Consider the following 17,095-nt stretch of genomic DNA (forward strand, 5'->3'; position numbering starts at 1 on the left):
GGGCACCGTTCATCTGCCACCTTCACAATGTTCAGAAATACGGGCAGACTCTCAGTCTTTCCTTTAAAAGGCGCTATTGTTTTAAAGTGTTTGAAACTCATTTCTCTTCCATAGTGTCAGAGATAAAATCACAATTGAGCTCCTTTAGAGAAAGGGAATAAAAGTAAATCTTGGTGCAACATTCATGACTGCACACGGCCTTCAGGGTAGGTAATCTCTTCAGGCAAAGCTGCAAGGCAGGCAGGAGGTTGGCAGAGGGAGTTTCTTTAAGAAAAACATCTTTCTGAAACGGCTAAGTATGCTGACTTTAGAGGAAGTTGAAAATGGCAAGAGAAACATAGGATTATTTTGAAGACCTACATATTCCTAAAACTTCACCTATAGACCCCCTATCAACTGTGATTCCTGTGTCTACAACCTAAGAATGATGCCTTGTGTATAGTGAATCGAGACCTAATATCATATCGACAGTCTAGAGCATAGAAGTCCGTTGATTCGTTGGACTAAGGCCAGCCTGATTTAACTTGCATGGGAGGTCTTCATGGTTCGGGCTTATTGCCACAGTTCATAGGTAACTTCCTCCTCCCTATCAAGGGGAAAGCCACAGAGTGGTACCCAGCTGCCACTGCTGACCAGGACCTGCCTCACGAGGGCCTTTGAAGACAAGTGAGCACTGTTCACGTCCTCTGCCCTTTACAGAGCCACAGTCCTGAAGTTCCCTTGAGAGTGACCCCCGACCTTGCTGTCTTGGTTGCTTGCCAGTCCCTCGAGCTGATGAGCCAAAAATGGTTGTTCCCAGGAATGCGCCACCTAGACACAGATCGTAGCGTGGTGCTGAAAACGGAACAGGGCAGGTGGCTGTGCTGTTGCATTTTTCTGCCGCACAGGCCTGTGGGTCGGCATGCTGTACTTGAAGGATGGTTCGTGCCTTCATTCAGCAAGCAGCAGTGGGTCCCTACTGGGTGACAGGCTCTGGGCAAAGGGACGGCGGTCAACCAAAGAGCCCTTACTCAGCCTGGAAGACCTCTGGGAAATGCGGTTAAGTGACCAGACATGGTGGCTGAGCCAAGTACACACACCCGGAGAGGTGAGCAGAGCGTGGCTGGCTAAAACTCAGCTCCTGAGCCCTCCTGCATGTCACTGTGGTCCTACTAACGTGCCCATCACCCACTGATTATCTACGATAGAAACCCCTTACAGGTTGGCAGATGCCTTTTCCAGAGCGGGACCCAGACTCCCTGCCTACCGCTCAGGGCAACCCCACCCCCCGCCCCCGCCTCTGCCTCTGGGCAGACCCCAGGGCCTTCCCGAAGCTCTGCCCCCTGGCATCCCAGGCGCTCGCAGGCTTGGCGGCAGCAGGCCCTGGCTCCAGCACAAAATCCACAACCAGGGCCCCGAGCTAACCAGACCCTTCTTCAAATACTGAAATGGATCCTAATCAGCTTTCCCAGAGCTGGGATGTTAGCAGACACTGGGAGCCATAATTTAAACTTTATGTGTGAGGATTACGGTAGCCTGCCAAACCACCACGCAGGAAGAAAACTTTGAAATGTGAAACTGTTTTAAGGGAGAAAAATCCAAATGAGTTCCCCTCTCCTTTCCTTTGGCTCCTGACGGGGTTTGAAGCTGCCTGGGCCTGGGCCCCGTGCCTCTTCGCGACAATTGTAAAGGCCTGTTCATAGAAGAAAGTGTAGCTGTCCAGAAGTGCCCCAGGGTAACAACTTTGTGTGGGACTCGCGCGTTAAAAAGTGCCTTCAAGTCCCGAAGCCAGCCTCTGAGTCAAGTGGCACAAGAGTGGAGATACGGAGACGTTTTTCCTTTAGAAGAAAAAGCCTCATTTAGGGCCCCCCCCCCACTTCTCTGTCCCTCCCTCCCTCCCTCGGGCTTTTTGCCAAAACACACGGGCCACCCCTCAGTGGAGGAGAAACACTCTGCGTCCTCCCCTTCCACGTTCAACAAGGAACCTTTCCCCTCCCTCCTCTTTGCCCCTTTTGCAAGCCGAGATGTCTTGGAGCAAAGGGAGGGGCACCACCTCACCAGCCCCGTGACCAGGCCCTTCCCGAAAAGGCCGGGACCCCCAGGCTCTTCCCTTTCCCAAGCAGTGAGGAGGCAGGCCGTGGCAGGAAAGGGCTGCCTTGAACCCTCCGCTGGGCCTGTTCCAAGAGCCTGCTGCTTTAAAGCTGACTTTGGGTTCATGGTTTTTATTTGAGAGCGTTACTTCTGACCTCACGCAGAAACACTTAGGAAAATAAATCTGTAAAATGGCTCAGAGAATGTGTAAGGTTTGGCAGCCCCTCCAAAGGTCACCGGGTTATCACCTTCCCTCCAGCCAGGCCCTGAGAACCCATCCTTGCTTCTCCTCCAGAGAAAGAGACACAAATACATGCACACTCACACACAAACATGCCGCACCATGTCTCGATTAAAACCATGTGCCAGAGACACTCAGTGGGGACTTATTTATGCTCAGAAGTAAATATTGGGCTGATGTTGCACTGTTGATATCTCAAGACAGAGACATGCTGTGTAAATACTCGGGGAACTGAAGAGGCCCATAAACATGAGGCCTCGAGTTAGTCCAAAGAAGGAGCGTGTCCAGGTCCCCGGAATAGCCGCCCAAGAGGCAGCTCGACGGCCGGGAAGGCGGGGGTGGGGATCTCACAGGAGGCCAGACGCCATGGAGTTGTGCAGGTAGTCCCTCACTCACCCCAAAATGGGCAGGGAAGGAAGAGCCTGGTGCAGACCCCAGAGCTTGGTCAGGCCTTCTTTCTTCCTAGGCCTCAAGCCTCCCACAGCACCTCTCTAATGAGCGCTGTTCATAGGCTCTGCTGTCTCCCTAGTTGTTTGCTGGCAGGTTTTCGATATGAATGTACATTAGAAAGTTGTGTGAATCTGTCAGGAGGGCTCAGGGAGCTACTCTGTGGGGCTGCAGGCTCCTATCTGGACCAGCACAGACAAAAAGCCAGAAAGCACACTGCTGCCTCTGTTCGCAGTGGAGCAAAGCTTGGCTTGAGTCTCTCCTCCTCCAGGGCTTCCATGAATGTTTCCTCCACTACAGACAGAACCATTATAAACACAGCCTTTTGCCCTTCAAGTGGCAAGGCAGGCCCTGGAAGCTTCCAGAAAAAGTGCAGGACAACATTGACTCCATTGGATCGGGACGGAGTATGGGGCTGCCGAGGGTCTAGCTCATCACCGATCATTCCCAGTGGGCTCAGCTGGCAGCCAAAATGGGTTTGCCCAGCACATCTCAAAGGTTTTCCCCAAAGTAACCGCAAGGACTAACAGGAGTGAGAGTTTATGCCCAAGAGAGAGGAAGACCTGCCGCATGAGAGAAATGTCTTTGAAGTCCTGGTTTATCTTTGTTTTCAGAATTGTATAAGTCTTACTGTTTCACAATATAGCCATACTTTAATACAAAAATTGAAAATTCAGTTTACCCAAAATTTCCAAAACCTCTTTGAAAACAGTTGGGAGTCCGGAGTTTGCTTTGGGAACCAACATAAAAAGCTGTCGTTGTGTTTCCGCCGAGCCCTGAGAATCCCTTCGCTGCCTGGGGCACAGCCAGAAAATGACCTTCACATGGCCCAGAGGGGAAGGAGTTGGAGCGTGAGCAGTGAACAGGACTCTGGGCTCCCTCTGCCACATCGCTCTGGAGTCCTGGGCAGGCCGCGGGTGACACAGTAGGGGGGGAACCACTGCTCGGTAAACTCAGAGCCTGGACTTTGGGTTCTATAGCCAAAGCCAAAACTAGGCTCCAAACCAAAGCACAAAGGTGGTGGTCTCTTTTTCGGAAGTAGAGTTAGCTTGATCATGCAAGAAAGAATATTAGTTTGACAGAGCCACCACTTGACTCTATGGCACCTTTGTGCAGGCTAGTAAACAGCACCCCTTCATTCAGAAACTTCACTTCCATCTGTCAGAAAATTCGGAAAACCTGCTGCTGATTTCGGTGGGGGCGGGGGCGGGGGGCGGAAGACACTCTACTGCCATCTGCTGGAAAATAGTTGTAATACATTTACATGTCCAGTGTATCTGTGCTGTAAGGAGCACCACCCCCTTTGCAGGCAGTGCGCAGCCTGCACTACTGTACCCAGCACTCCCTAGCCATGAAGTGGACTGTGTTTTAAGAAATGGTCTTTGGGCTGCATAGAAGGAGGGCAAACATCAGTGGCAGCTCCAACTTTCCATCTGAGACTACACACAGATTGTATGGGGCCCAGGGCTCTTGAGACGCTGAGGTGTTGAAGCAGAGCACAGTTTGCAAAGCTGTTTCTGAGAGCAGCGTTCCAGTCATTCCAGGGGTGGGGTTGATTCTTGCAACTAATGCTGACACTACTCTACTTGAGAGAAAAGAGCTTGCCTCTGGATCACGGCAGGAGACGATGGTGCCTTCACGTCTCTGGTAACAGAGCACATGATAGCTACATGTGACAGGGAATCCAGGTGCTCTAAATCCTTGCTAGATGGTTTGCACACTTGAGTTCAAATCCTTATGCTAGCAGAGCCACGAGAAAGTGAGCCGACTTTTGTGCTGCTTGGAGATGAACATGAAAAGTCTGTTCAGCAGGCCAAGGCACAGTGAGGCTCCTTCGATCTAACCCTATCAGCTGCCCCTCTGCCTCTCTTCCTGTGGGTGTTAATTCATTCAGGAAGTCAGACAAAACACGGAGTACTGTATCAGCCACCTCATGCTGCGTAACAAACCACCCCAAAGTTTAATGGCTTAAAAGCAACCAACATCTCGGGGCGCCTGGGTGGCACAGCGGTTAAGCATCTGCCTTCGGTTCAGGGCGTGATCCCAGCGTTATGGGATCGAGCCCCACATCGGGCTCCTCTGCTATGAGCCTGCTTCTGCCTCTCCCACTCCCCCTGCTTGTGTTCCCTCTCTCGCTGGCTGTCTCTCTCTCTGTCAAATAAATAAATAAAATCTTAAAAAAAAAAAAAGCAACCAACATCTTACATAGCTCACAGGTCTGTGGGTTGAGCTGAGCCGAACAGGGAGGTTCTCTGGCCTCAGCTGGGGCTTGGCTGGTCTAGGAGGGCCTCAGCCGGTGCACTCTCGTCTTGATCAAACTCATTCACGTGGAGGCCTGGCAGAGTTCTGGAGAGCAAGCAGAAGGGTGCAAGGCCTCTTGAGGCCTAAGCCTGGAACCGAATTGTCAGGACAAGTCACAGTGCAGATTCAAGGGGTGGGAACCGCCACAGAGTTGCCCAGACGCGGGGAATGCAGGACTGTGGGCAGTTTTGCAGTTTATCACTGCTGCCAAGTCCAGGTGATGGGCTCAGTTCCAGGGACAAAACACGCAAATCCTATCTTCTGGGAGTTCTAAGACTTAAGACAAATGGGAAAGATAACAAGGGAGCAGTTGAAATCCCGCTCGATTAGTGCCACCGTAGAGATAACTTACTTCTCTGGCACGGAAAGTGAGTAACCTGGGATCAGCGAAGCATAGCACCATCCGCCGGCAGAGTTCTGTGCGAAAGACTCTCATTTCCATATCACGTCCAGCCTCAGTCTCATGATTATGTTCTCCTGAGCTCGGAAGGTGCTCGTGACGTATTTGCCCAGTCAAGCACATCTTTATCGTAATGGTATTTCAAGCAGTAACTCCTCAGACCTTTCCAGGAAGTCGTGGGTTGCTCTTCTGACCTCCTATGGGTGTGCTCTGAGGGCCTTTTTCCAGAACGTCCAGGCCAGGCCCCTGTTGCACATTCCTTGCCAAGGGGAGAAGGTGGTAGAGATTTAAGGAGAGAAAAAGCGTGTGTGGGCGTGGGTGGGGGGTGGAGGGAGGGTCAGAAAGTGGGGTTCTGACGCATGCTGAGAAGAAACCACCAGGGCTGCAAACCCTAGGAACTCAGTGTCTGCCCACAAAACAGCCCATGAGGATGGACGCTCAGAACACAAGAACCTTGCCGGTTGTTTGAGGAAAGCGTCCTCCCCGTCGCTCAGACCGCACCCACCCACCCCCTCAGTCCACTCAAAGCGAACTCTCGGGATTCCCCTGGCAATGCGGGTGGAGGTGCTTCTAGCAGCTGGCTTGACAGTTCTCGTCTTCAGCGAGGCTAGTCAGCCCCTTCTTGGGGGGAAAGAATTGTGGCCGTCAGAATGACTGTGGGTGCCCAGCTCGTAGTGAAGGAGTTGGGGGATTGTACGCGTGAGAGCTGGGCTTGCGTGCGGATTCCCTCGGGGCAGGGTTTATATCCGCTCTTGGCAGCACGCTGCAGAAATCGCGGCTCGTGAGCATTTCCCCGCGTGACGACAGGATTACAGGCTCACAAGACCGGCCAACGGCAGACCGAACGTGCGTGGCTGTTTGAGTCCCTCCATTCGAGGGGGCTGAAATGGGGGCTTGAGGGCAGGTAATTGATTTGCAAGGTGACCTCAGGAAACACTGATCAGAGCACGGAAGCGAGATAGGAAAGAGAAGGAAGCCAAAAAGACGCGGTAAGACCAGTTACCCCTGCCAGCACATTCTACCGGGAAACTGGTAGGTCAAGCACCTGAGAGTTGTCATACCCAAGAAGAGAGGGAGTGGGAGTAACCCACAGCTGGTCACGTTTAAGGGCAGAGGCAGGAAGGGATGTCTGACTTCAGAAACAGTGGCCACTAATGCCAGTGAGCAAAGGACAAGACGGGCAGGATCTCCCTGAGCGTGGGAAAAGGTCAACAGGGCTACAAAAATGGCTTACATATCAGGCAGTGATGCCTGGGTGAGAAGAGCCGGAAGCTCGCCCTCCAGTATGTGAAAAACTAGAAGACATCAGAGGGGAAGGTCTTTCCGGAACTAAGCTAAAGGAAACTGCCATAGGAGCCGGCAAGATGCCAGTTCTAGGGGAGTTCACGCTGCTAGCTGTGGTGCGGGCACTGCGTGTGTCACAGGTCTGAGAGAAAGGTCTAGAGCGGCAGCGAGGTAGACTGCAGACACTTCTAAAAGCCTATTCTGTGAGAGAGTATTTATCAATTACGCCACAGTGGCTAATGTCTCCCAGGATAGGAATAGGTTTATCAAAAGCCAAATGAGCTCCTGAAAGGCCAAGTCCCTGAGTTTCTTAGATCCTTTACTAAGGCTTTATTAGACCCTGACTGGGCTCCCGTACATTCCATAGCTCTTAAAGGAAGAAAGAATGCAGCATTTCCCAAACTTATTTGACCATGAAACCTATTTTATTCCCAATGTCTTTACATAATGCTCAGTAACGAGGGTTCCCTGGCGCACCATTCGGGAAACACGCCACCAGAATCCCTTTACAAGGAACAGTCAGAAGATAACCTGCAGGAAGTCCATGCATTTTGAAAGGTGGTGCCACAATAATGCTTTTCCTAAGTCGGTATCCTTTGAGGGTTTTCCGAGCCCTCCCAGCTCCGTGAGTGTAGGTCATACCTCCTCCTCGCCCAGCGGACCACAACGACTGATTCTCCAGCATTCTAACCTCGCTTCTCTCTCTGCCTTTCAGATGGGCTTCTTTCGCCGAAGGTACAAAGAAATTATTGAAGCTGAGAAAAACCGGAAAGAGAACGAAGACGGTTGGGACTGGGTCCAGAAAAACCAGTGACCTGCCACACCAGTCACGTGACCCGATCATTCACCTGTTGTCCTTGACCTTTGTATCTTCCATATTTGGAAGAAAGAATCTTCTCCAGATTTTTCGGAGGCCCCACTGATGCTGTTCTCTTCCTCATGTTACCAAGCCCAGGAGCCAACCTGAGGCAGCCACTCTGGCCAGGTCACATGACTGGAGCCACCACCCATTTCCTTTTAGAGATGAACTCCGACCTTTGGAAAGCAAGTTACAGAGCTGAGCGATATTTATGGATGCAACACACGTGGTCAACCCTCAGGGGAAAACTGTTACCTAAAAGTATTTTTATAAATATAAGCCTTTTATACTGATTATGTCTTTATATTTGTATCGATGTTTTATTATTTCTATTCAATAGTTATATAATTCACTCAAGCACTGATATCTGGCCTGAAAGCTTGGAAGTACATGTGCGTTCATACAAATTTTAAAGGATAAAAATCTGATCGTGCTTTGGAACTTGCTGTTAAAAGAGACTTGTGGATAAAATAATCTGAAGAAAACTCGTGGGGTGAATCCACGGAGCTGGCGGTGCTGCATATGAACTGTGGTGGTGGCAAGACCCCGGGACAGTTCACTTCTTTATTGCTGGAGTCAAGTTCGAAGTAATGTGCTAAAGAACTATGAGTGGTTTTTCATATGTACCTTCCATTGGAAGATTTCCAGCAGGAATTTGGGTGGAAAAACCTGATCCTGGCCCAGGTCCGCTCTCTGTCACCTGTACAGCAGACATCACACCCTCCTCCGCTTGGACTGAGATAAGAGCCTGGGGGCAAGGCCATTCAGTCATCTGGTAAACCTCAGAATGGTGTCTCGTCCTGGACATCATGCATCAGAGTCCACACACCACAGGGACTAAATCGGTGCTCACCGAGCAAAGACTTGTGTCTGAATGCTGTGATGCGTTGCCTTTTCATCGAGTTCAGAGGTCTCCACTTCCCCTCCCGTTCTTGCTGTCCCAGCTAATGGTGACTGCAGATCCCCTCCCAGAGATGACCGACCATTCAACCTGTCCTTCATTTTTAAAATAGTGTCTTCAGTGAGGTTCCCCAAGAGCAGACTCTGATACAAGGATTTGCATGCAAGTAACTGATTAAGGGAGCGTCCTGGGCCCAGAAGACCGCAGTAGGGGGTGTGAGGGAAGCAGGGCAGGGGAGGGGAGGAAGCCAGGTAAGCGTGCCATTTCAAAGGACATCCCGTGGAGGGTAGCTTCAGCCTGATCTTGCAAGCGCTCTGGAGGGCGAGTGAGGTCTCAGAGTTGCCCCAACCTGAGGCAAAGGAGCTGAGCTTTCATATCCTTGCACCCAGGGGAGGTGTAAACTTCCCACTCTTCTCGGTTCCTGCTGGCAGACCGTCTCCAATAGCCGGAGGGCAGTCCTCTAAAGGAAAGTTGGAAGTGCAGCCCCAGCCCCCTGGCAGGGGAGGAGGGGGTCGTCCAGACACAACGTGAAAGAAGTGACGCACAGGGATCTGGGCATAGCACAGACATCTGCCCTGCCTCCTGCGTGCGCGAGTGCTGAGTTGGGGCCCTCAGTTCCAGTCTCCCTGTTTGACCGTGTTTATTATCAGAGGCACTGCTGCCCGGTTTTGAGTGCAATGTGATTTTCTAAAAGGGCAATGAGACGATGGGTGTAGTGTGCTCAGCACCGCACCTGGCCCACAGTGAACAGTCAGTGCCTGTGGCAGCTCTGGCTGCTGTCCCCACAAACCGTCTGCTGAGAGAAAAACCACGTGGCTAAGAACAGGGTCTGACAAAGAGTCCTTAAAACCTGTGGTTTACTACGGCCCATCGATGCCCCAGGTACCTAACAGATGGCATCGAATGGGAGTGAAACAAATAAGACGAAGGATCTTTCTCACTCAGCCTTGTTTGCTGGAAACTAACATGTTGGGGGGTCTGTGAACATTGTTGCAAAGACACAGAACTCTGCTCCAGAGGAGACAGGTTTTCTGTGCACATACTTGGCTGATATTTGCAAAGACATCTCAAGGTGGGCCAGAATCGTGAGGATGCTGGGCAGCTGTGAACCGGCATGGAACATAAGTGTCTTTTCATCCCTCATTATGCAGTTGACTCTGATGCAGGAAGACGATGTATGTATCACGTGTCCCCTCTGGTGAATATGGGGATAGACGACCAAGCCAGAGGGTCTGTGGCATGAACGAGGCTGATCTTAGAAAGAAGTCAGGGATGTTGCTTCTAATGGAGGCACGGAGGCACAGAGGTAACCACTGGGCAGATGCAGGCAAAGAAACCAGTTCTCAGAGTTCACCTGGAACTTTTATCAAAAGTAGTAAAAGCAGCTTTGAGCGGGTCTTAGTCACTCCTTTCAAGGATACTTGGTGGGCCCCTGTGGTGCTAGGTGCTGCGAGTTCCCCCGAGAACACCATAGGCACGTTTGGCCTGGAGAGCCAAACCTCCCTGCAGGGGGAGTGTAGAGTGTGGATTCTCTTGAGACCCCACGTGTAGCTTTCCTTTGAGGGATTCTTGTTCACTGTGTCACACTGTCCTTTAATAAACCATTGAAGATTCTTAGGTGATTTTTTAGGCCTGGGTCAGCTCCATCAGTGGCTTTGGACACATGCCGCTATGGCCACTAACCAGCTTCCCGCAAGGGGTGCAGACGCATGGCAGTGGTCTAGAGGAGGACTCACCCTGCTCCTGTGGGCAGTCTCAGAGCCAGGATCTCTTCGCCTCTGGTCGATTCTGATGGTAGACCCACAAGAGTACTCATATACTCAGGCGATCACTAAGGCTTCATAGGACAGTTTTATAAAAAATTGGTGTTGGCGTCACCAGGAGCAAACATCGGCAGCCACTGCAGGAATCTGTCTGGAGAAGGCTGGTTCCTCTGCATGTCCGATGGGGCCAAGTAGCAGGTGGGGCAACAGGGAGCCATTTAACACGTGGATAAAGATGCCAAGCCACTGTGAGCCCACTGTCAGCTGGGCATCTATCCAGCTCCGCCCCAGCTCAGAAGCTCCCAAGAGGCTCTCAGGGGAAGCAGGCAGGGTGAATGGTGTCTGTGTGTTACTCCTCCAGAATATTCTTTTAAAAGTCCACAGTGCGTTCCTGTTTCTAACGTTCCTGCTCCTATGGGTTCACTGTGGAATCCTGTCAGATAGTCTCTCTTACCCAACTGGCAGCTTTTAGTTACAGATTCAGTATGGTTTCCACTGTCAGAAATATGGAGACGCTTTTTAAATATGAAAAAGGACCTTTGTAAAAATTGAGGAAAATCATGCTCTCTGTTCAAAAATGATTCACTTATGCTTCGTTGATATGGGACTCATGAGTTGAGAACATCCCCACCATGAGTCCTAGACCTGTCTCCAAGAAGAGGCCATGAAGTTTAGGAGCAAGGTGACACTAGGAGAAGGAAGTGGGTCCACTGGCTTTATGGGGACTGACAGGCAGACATCAGGAATCAGGTCTCTCAGTCAGCTCTTCGGGAAGATTCCATCACCAGGAGGATTCTGAAGTCTGATAAATGTTGTAGAAAATCCAATAGCTCTCCTTCACCAAGTCATGCATAGCCTACCGTCTTTGAGCCAAAGACAAGGAGGCTAAAAGCAAACAGAAAACTAGCAGGAACATCTGGGACCTGTTTTCAGTGCGGAAGTATAATAGAGCCCCCAAGCGATACATGTGCTGTATGCTACCTGTTAAAGCCCTAGAGGGTCATTTTTTAAAGGTTATTCGACTACTTTTATTTTTGGAAAAGGCTTTATGGCCAGGGGAATGCCATTCAGTTACACATAGGTCACATCGGAAATGTGCATTTGGTGAAACCTACGTACCCCTGACTCAAACTTCCGGGAATTTAGAGGCACTGCAGAAGGATGGTCATGCGGGGAAGGGCCTGTAGAAGACAGAAGGCAGAAAGTGAGTGTCATTTCAGAAAAGCTCCAATGGACAGCGGTTTCGGCGATGTGCTGCACTGCTCTATAGAGCAGTGGTATACACAGTGAGAATGTTTTCTGAAGCAAAGAATGGCTGAAGGGAGGATACGGAGCCAGTAGGGTCAAGATGAACCTTCTAGAATGTCTTCCGGTTTTCAGCACGTTGGGGGGATAATGAACAAATTTCCCATGTGGTGCAATGCTTTATAGCACAATGATCTAGATTTCAGACTTTGTTAAGGTTTGTTTTTTTTTTTTTTAATTCTAACGTGCACGGTGTGACGGGCAGAGTGAGTTTAAAAGCTTTACGAGTGATTAATTGCATGGCAGACACCCACGCTAACTTCACTTCCAGAACTTGACTGATGCATCCATGTATATTTCCGTTGCGGAATTTTGGTGGGAGAGGTGTTCCTCCTTACAAAGTCACGTGTATTAAAGTCTATGCAGTCACTTCTAATTCACTTGCACTGTTGGGGAAATGCAGGTTTACAAAAATACATGTTTGGAATAAAAAATGGCTGCAAATGATTCAGGAGTTTGGTCTGTAATTTCTTTGCTAATGCAGAACTTGAACCTTTTTAGGGTGTTGAAGACAGGGTTTGAGGGCAGTACTTGGTGAGCATTGAAGAGGATGTGCAGGTCTGTCTAGTCGTGCACGAGCGACCCCCTCAATGTGGCTGAACTGGCCCCTATCTGTGGCCTCCATCCCTCAGCCACCACCTTCTCTGTGCCTCACTCACCTGCCGGGGGCCACACCCCAGGACTTTGATCTTAAAAGTGCCCAGATTAAATGGAGTGGATTCCTCACGGCGAGTAGACTGCTTCCACGTGTTTCCACCAGCCACCAAGCTTTTTCCCAGAACCTTTTCGGTAGCATCCTTACACGTTTACAAACATCGTGTTCTCTTAGATTTGTGATCTCCATCTGTCTAGTTACGTCCCTGTGCTTACTTCAAATGTTGTTCACTTGTGTGTTTTTCTCTTTTTCCCTCAGAGGAGACCAACAAAGATGTGTCTATTTTACCAGTCTTTTTCAAGAATAAGCCTTTGGCTGTACCAATCAGATCTGCTGGTTTTTGTTTTCTATTTCATTACTTACTGCCTTTATACTTGTTAAAATTTACTTTACTGCCCTGTAGTTAAAATTCATGCACAAATAAACCACACAGTGTAGAAGGGGGTGTGAAAAGATACACACCAAGGGGTTAAAAATGGTTGCCTTTAGGGAGATGGGATTGTCAACGTTTTAGCTTTGTTGTTTTTTTACTTAACTGAATTTTAGTTTTCTACAGTAAGCACGCATTTCTCTTGTAACAATGATGCATATGCAAATTATTTTTTCAATAACATCACATCTGGGAAAGTGTGAGTTGCTGAAGCCAAAAGAGATCCCAAATTGCCAGTCTAGAAAGGGAAGAGATTTGTTTGCAACAAAGAGCATTGATGAGCCTGACTCTGGAGGGCAATGGTCCAGAGAGTAATTTCAAGCCTTTTAATTCCAGATGCTTCCTGGCTTAACAGGACCTGCCACCATCACTAATACTAATTAAGTACGTTTCTCTAAGGTTGCCCAACCTGTTTCCTTAAGCCAGGAAAATGTCTGGACAACCTCAAAAGAATGAAAAGATACACAATTAAGAGGAAGAAAAATCACCAATTAGTGATGTCAGCCCCCTTCAATCAGGAGTTTTCAGTCCACCAGATTGCATCTGGTCCTTAAAGTCTGTCTGTTCAGCAGGTTACTGTGCTTAGTAATTGAATTAATGTAAGTGCTTACTTAGAGCTCTGCCTGCATTATCAGACCAACTGGCAGCTATCCATCAGCAAAGCCGCCTGACCCTGAGATCACGTCTATTCATTCTATGCACACATGCAACTGAAGTGGGTATGAGAGTATCGCCAGCTCTGTGCTGATGTGGGCTTGCCGCCAAACCTCTGTTCTGCCTCAAAGTTTAGTCCAGATCATTTTATACCTTATTTGATATGGTTCTTCTATCATTGAAAAGGATCCTAAAAATTAAATCTCAAGAAAGGTGTAACTACCACCCTCGGAAGACACCAAATAGATGAAAACCAAGGGGCATTTTTAAAAGTATTTCCAGGAAAACTTTCTTCTAAGAAATGACAGATTAAGAAAAATGAAATTGTCTCCAAATCGACCTCTATTCAGAACCCACCTTATCAGTTAATATCCGGCTCCACGTAATAGAAAAAAATCCAAAATAACAATGGTTTAAACATGATAGAAGTATGTTCCTCTCTCACATAAAAGAAGACCAGGTCTGGGTCATTAAGTTCTCGTATGCAGATTCATGGATCATCAGGATATCAGCTCCTATCTTTCTAGGCGTGTGGTTTCCATTCTTAAAGTTGTTTCATGGTTTCGGATGGCTACCAGGGTACCAGCCATCATGGCAACATTCCAAGCCAACAGTAGAGAGGAGGATAAAATGGCACATGCCTCCTCCCTTTTAATTAGCCTTCCCAGAAGTCCCATACGACACTAACCAGAAATTAGTCATAAAAAAATCTGCCGGCCCACAAAGGAAGATGGGGAGTGTGTGATTAAGGAGTAAGAGGAGTGTACATAATTTTTTAAGATTTTTTTTTTTTTTTACTTTTTAAGTAATCTCTACACCCAACATGGAGCTCCAGCTCACAACCCCGAGATGAAGAGTCACGCGCTCTACCAACTGAGCCAGCCAGGCGCCCTGAGGAGTGTCCATATCAAAGACAGCAGACAGTTGCCACTCTACCATGTATAAGATACTCAGAATACAACTGCCTTAAGTCCTAAGTAGGTACCCTTCAAATCCTGAAGTCTGACTGGATGGAAGCAAAGGAAAAACCTTTATTTGGAGTGGGGGTGGGGATCTCAGCTACACAGAGTTGGTTAATCAGATTCATACCCCTCAAAGCCTTTTCTTGTTTTGTGTTTTCTCTTCTACCCACCCCACCCCATCCCCATTCACATTTCTGTCTCTCCCAGAGGCACCAGTTCTAGTGAACATAATACGTGGCCTTAGAAATGTACGTAGTATTATTTTGTGTGTTTCACTTAAGTGGTATTGAGCCTGGGAGCTCATTCTGTGTTTTATCTTTTAGGGATATACTCATGTTGCCGGGTTTACATATCTAGCTCCCTGTTTCTGGCTGCAGCACCTCATTCCACATTATGTTTCCACGGAATTTTACTTCCCCAGCCCCTCTGAGGGAGACCCTGGCCACTTCCACACCTGCGGAAATGAGCATCTTCTCCCATGGCCCCTCGTGGAGCTGAGCTAGAAACTCTCTTGCTACGCATTTCACATTCTACATCTAAAGTTGCTTACACTTTCATTCTGCTGGAATGTGTTTGATAGCCAAACACATGCATCTCTTCACTTTTTTTTTTTAAGTATAATTAACATATAGCGTTATATTAGTTTCAGGTATACAACAAAATGATTCGACAATTCTATACATTACTTAGTGCTCACCATGGTAAGTGTAGTCACTATCTGTCGGCAATGTTTTACAATTTTATTGACGGCATTTCTTTTTTTTTTTTTTTAAAGATTTTATTTATTTATTTGACAGAGAGAGAGACAGCCAGCGAGAGAGGGAACACAAGCAGGGGGCGTGGGAGAGGAAGAAGCAGGCTCATAGCGGAGGAGCCTGATGTGGGGCTTGATCCCAGAACGCCGGGATCACGCCCTGAGCCGAAGGCAGACGCTTAACCGCTGCACCACCCAGGCGCCCGTGACGGCATTTCTTATGCTGAACTTTTCATTTCTATGATTTCCCTACTTTGGAGCTGGAAGTTTGTACCCCTTAATTCCTTATATCTGTTTCACCCATCCCCCCCCATCCACTTCCCCTCTGGCAACCACCCCTCTGTATCTAGGAGTCTGTTGTTTGTCCATTAGTTTTGCTTATAGATTCTACAGGTAAGTGAAATCGTATAGTATTTGTCTTTCTCTGATTTATATGTATGATATCCTCTAAGTTCATCCATGTTGTTGTAAATGGCAGACTCTCATTCTTTTTTATGGCTGAGTGATATTCCATTATATATATGGATATATATATATATACACATTATACACATAAATATATGTATGTATACACACACCATATCTTCTTTATAATTCATCTATGGATGAAGCCTCCCTATCTTGGCTACTATAAATAATGCTGCAATGAACATAGGGTGCATGTATGTTTCCAAGTTCAATGTTCTCATTTTCTCTGGGTAAATAGTAGTGGAATTGCTGGATCATAGGATAATTCTGTTTTTATTTTTTTAAGAGAGGTGGGGGGAGGGAGAGAGGAGGAGAGAGAAATCTTGAGGCTCCATGCCCAGCATGGAGCCCGGTGTGGAGCTCGATCTCACAACCCTGAGCCAAAATCAAGAGTTGGATGTTTAACCAACTGAACCACCTAAGCACCCCTCTATTTTTAACTTTTTGAGGAAACTCCATACTGTTTTCTGCAGTGGTTGCACCAATTTGGATTCCCACCAACTGTACATGAGGGTTCATACTCAGTGGTGAACAACTCCGATCTCTCAGTTCCCTCCTTAGTCCCTGCAAGGTTCACTCCCTTAGCCTGGGGACTTGCAACATGAGAATCACAACATACGCTGTGCACTTCAACTATAGTGAATGGTATAGCTTCCTCAAGAGATCCTATCTTTCCAGGACGGGAAGTTCTAAGACACTACATATTTATCATTAAAACATTTAGTAACTCCTCCCACAACAGAAATACAGACTATTTCCAGGCTTTTCTGAGAAGCGATGACCATCCATGGACTCTCCGTGTAAGACTTCCCCAGGATATTTGTAATATCAAATATCTATCATATTTTTATGCCGTGTCCAAACCTGTTGACATGACATGTGAGATATAGAGTAGAGGGGTGTGTTTGAGAAGATGAGCTATGGATTTAGGCAGATCATGGGCCAACACCCAGCAGGAGAGAAGAGGAGAAGAGGGCCATGCCCACCAGGGCCCTGAGAGACAGGTGACTGGCAGAAGAGAGTTCTGGTTATTGGTGAGCAATCCCCTCCCCACTACAACTACCCCACCCCACCATGTACCAGAACCTGGTCTAAGGGACCTTAGAAAATAAGCTCATTTAGGACTCTCAGGCTAGATGGATACAGGGAATCCTGCAGCTGCATACCAATCATGATCATGCCCAAAGAGGAGATTCAAGGGTGTTCATTTGAATGAGCCTGGCTCAAGTACAGATGCTTGGGTATGGTGTCATTATGGCTCTGTCTGTACTTTCATGAACAGCAAGGTCTGACTGTTCATATCAGTTACATCTAGAATCTGAATCTTGGAATTGTCATCTACTCTGGAGGTCATTCGCTACGGAAATTTTTTCTTCAGCATCCCCAAAATTACATTCTTCCTGCTTCTGTCAAGCATTCCATTCGATGGAGCATTGTCGTGATTTCCCCACCCTACTGCTCAGTGCCACCTGAACCTTGGGATCTCCCTCTGTTTTCCCAGCCATCCCAACCATTCATCCCCAGACTCCTTTTTTCCCCTTTTTTGAAAAATTGTTGATATAATACACATAATATACAATGAACCATCTTAGCCATTTTTA

General features: G+C 48.1%; 1 protein-coding gene across 1 annotated transcript in view; it reads left to right on the forward strand.

The window, feature by feature from the left end:
• ITGA9 (integrin subunit alpha 9) overlaps positions 1-12,018 on the forward strand; it is a 326,298-nt gene extending 314,280 nt beyond the window's left edge. Inside the window, exon 28 of the mRNA XM_045798248.2 lies at positions 7,459-12,018. Coding sequence (XP_045654204.2) covers positions 7,459-7,557 — 99 coding nt within the window. The 3' untranslated portion in view covers positions 7,558-12,018. The remainder of the gene's footprint in view (positions 1-7,458) is intronic.
• The last annotated feature ends 5,077 nt before the right edge of the window (positions 12,019-17,095 follow it).

Source organism: Ursus americanus, chromosome 20 (genome assembly GCF_024610735.1).
Source record: "Ursus americanus isolate L20-20 chromosome 20, mUrsAme1.1.p, whole genome shotgun sequence".
Classification (NCBI taxonomy): Eukaryota; Metazoa; Chordata; class Mammalia; order Carnivora; family Ursidae; genus Ursus; species Ursus americanus.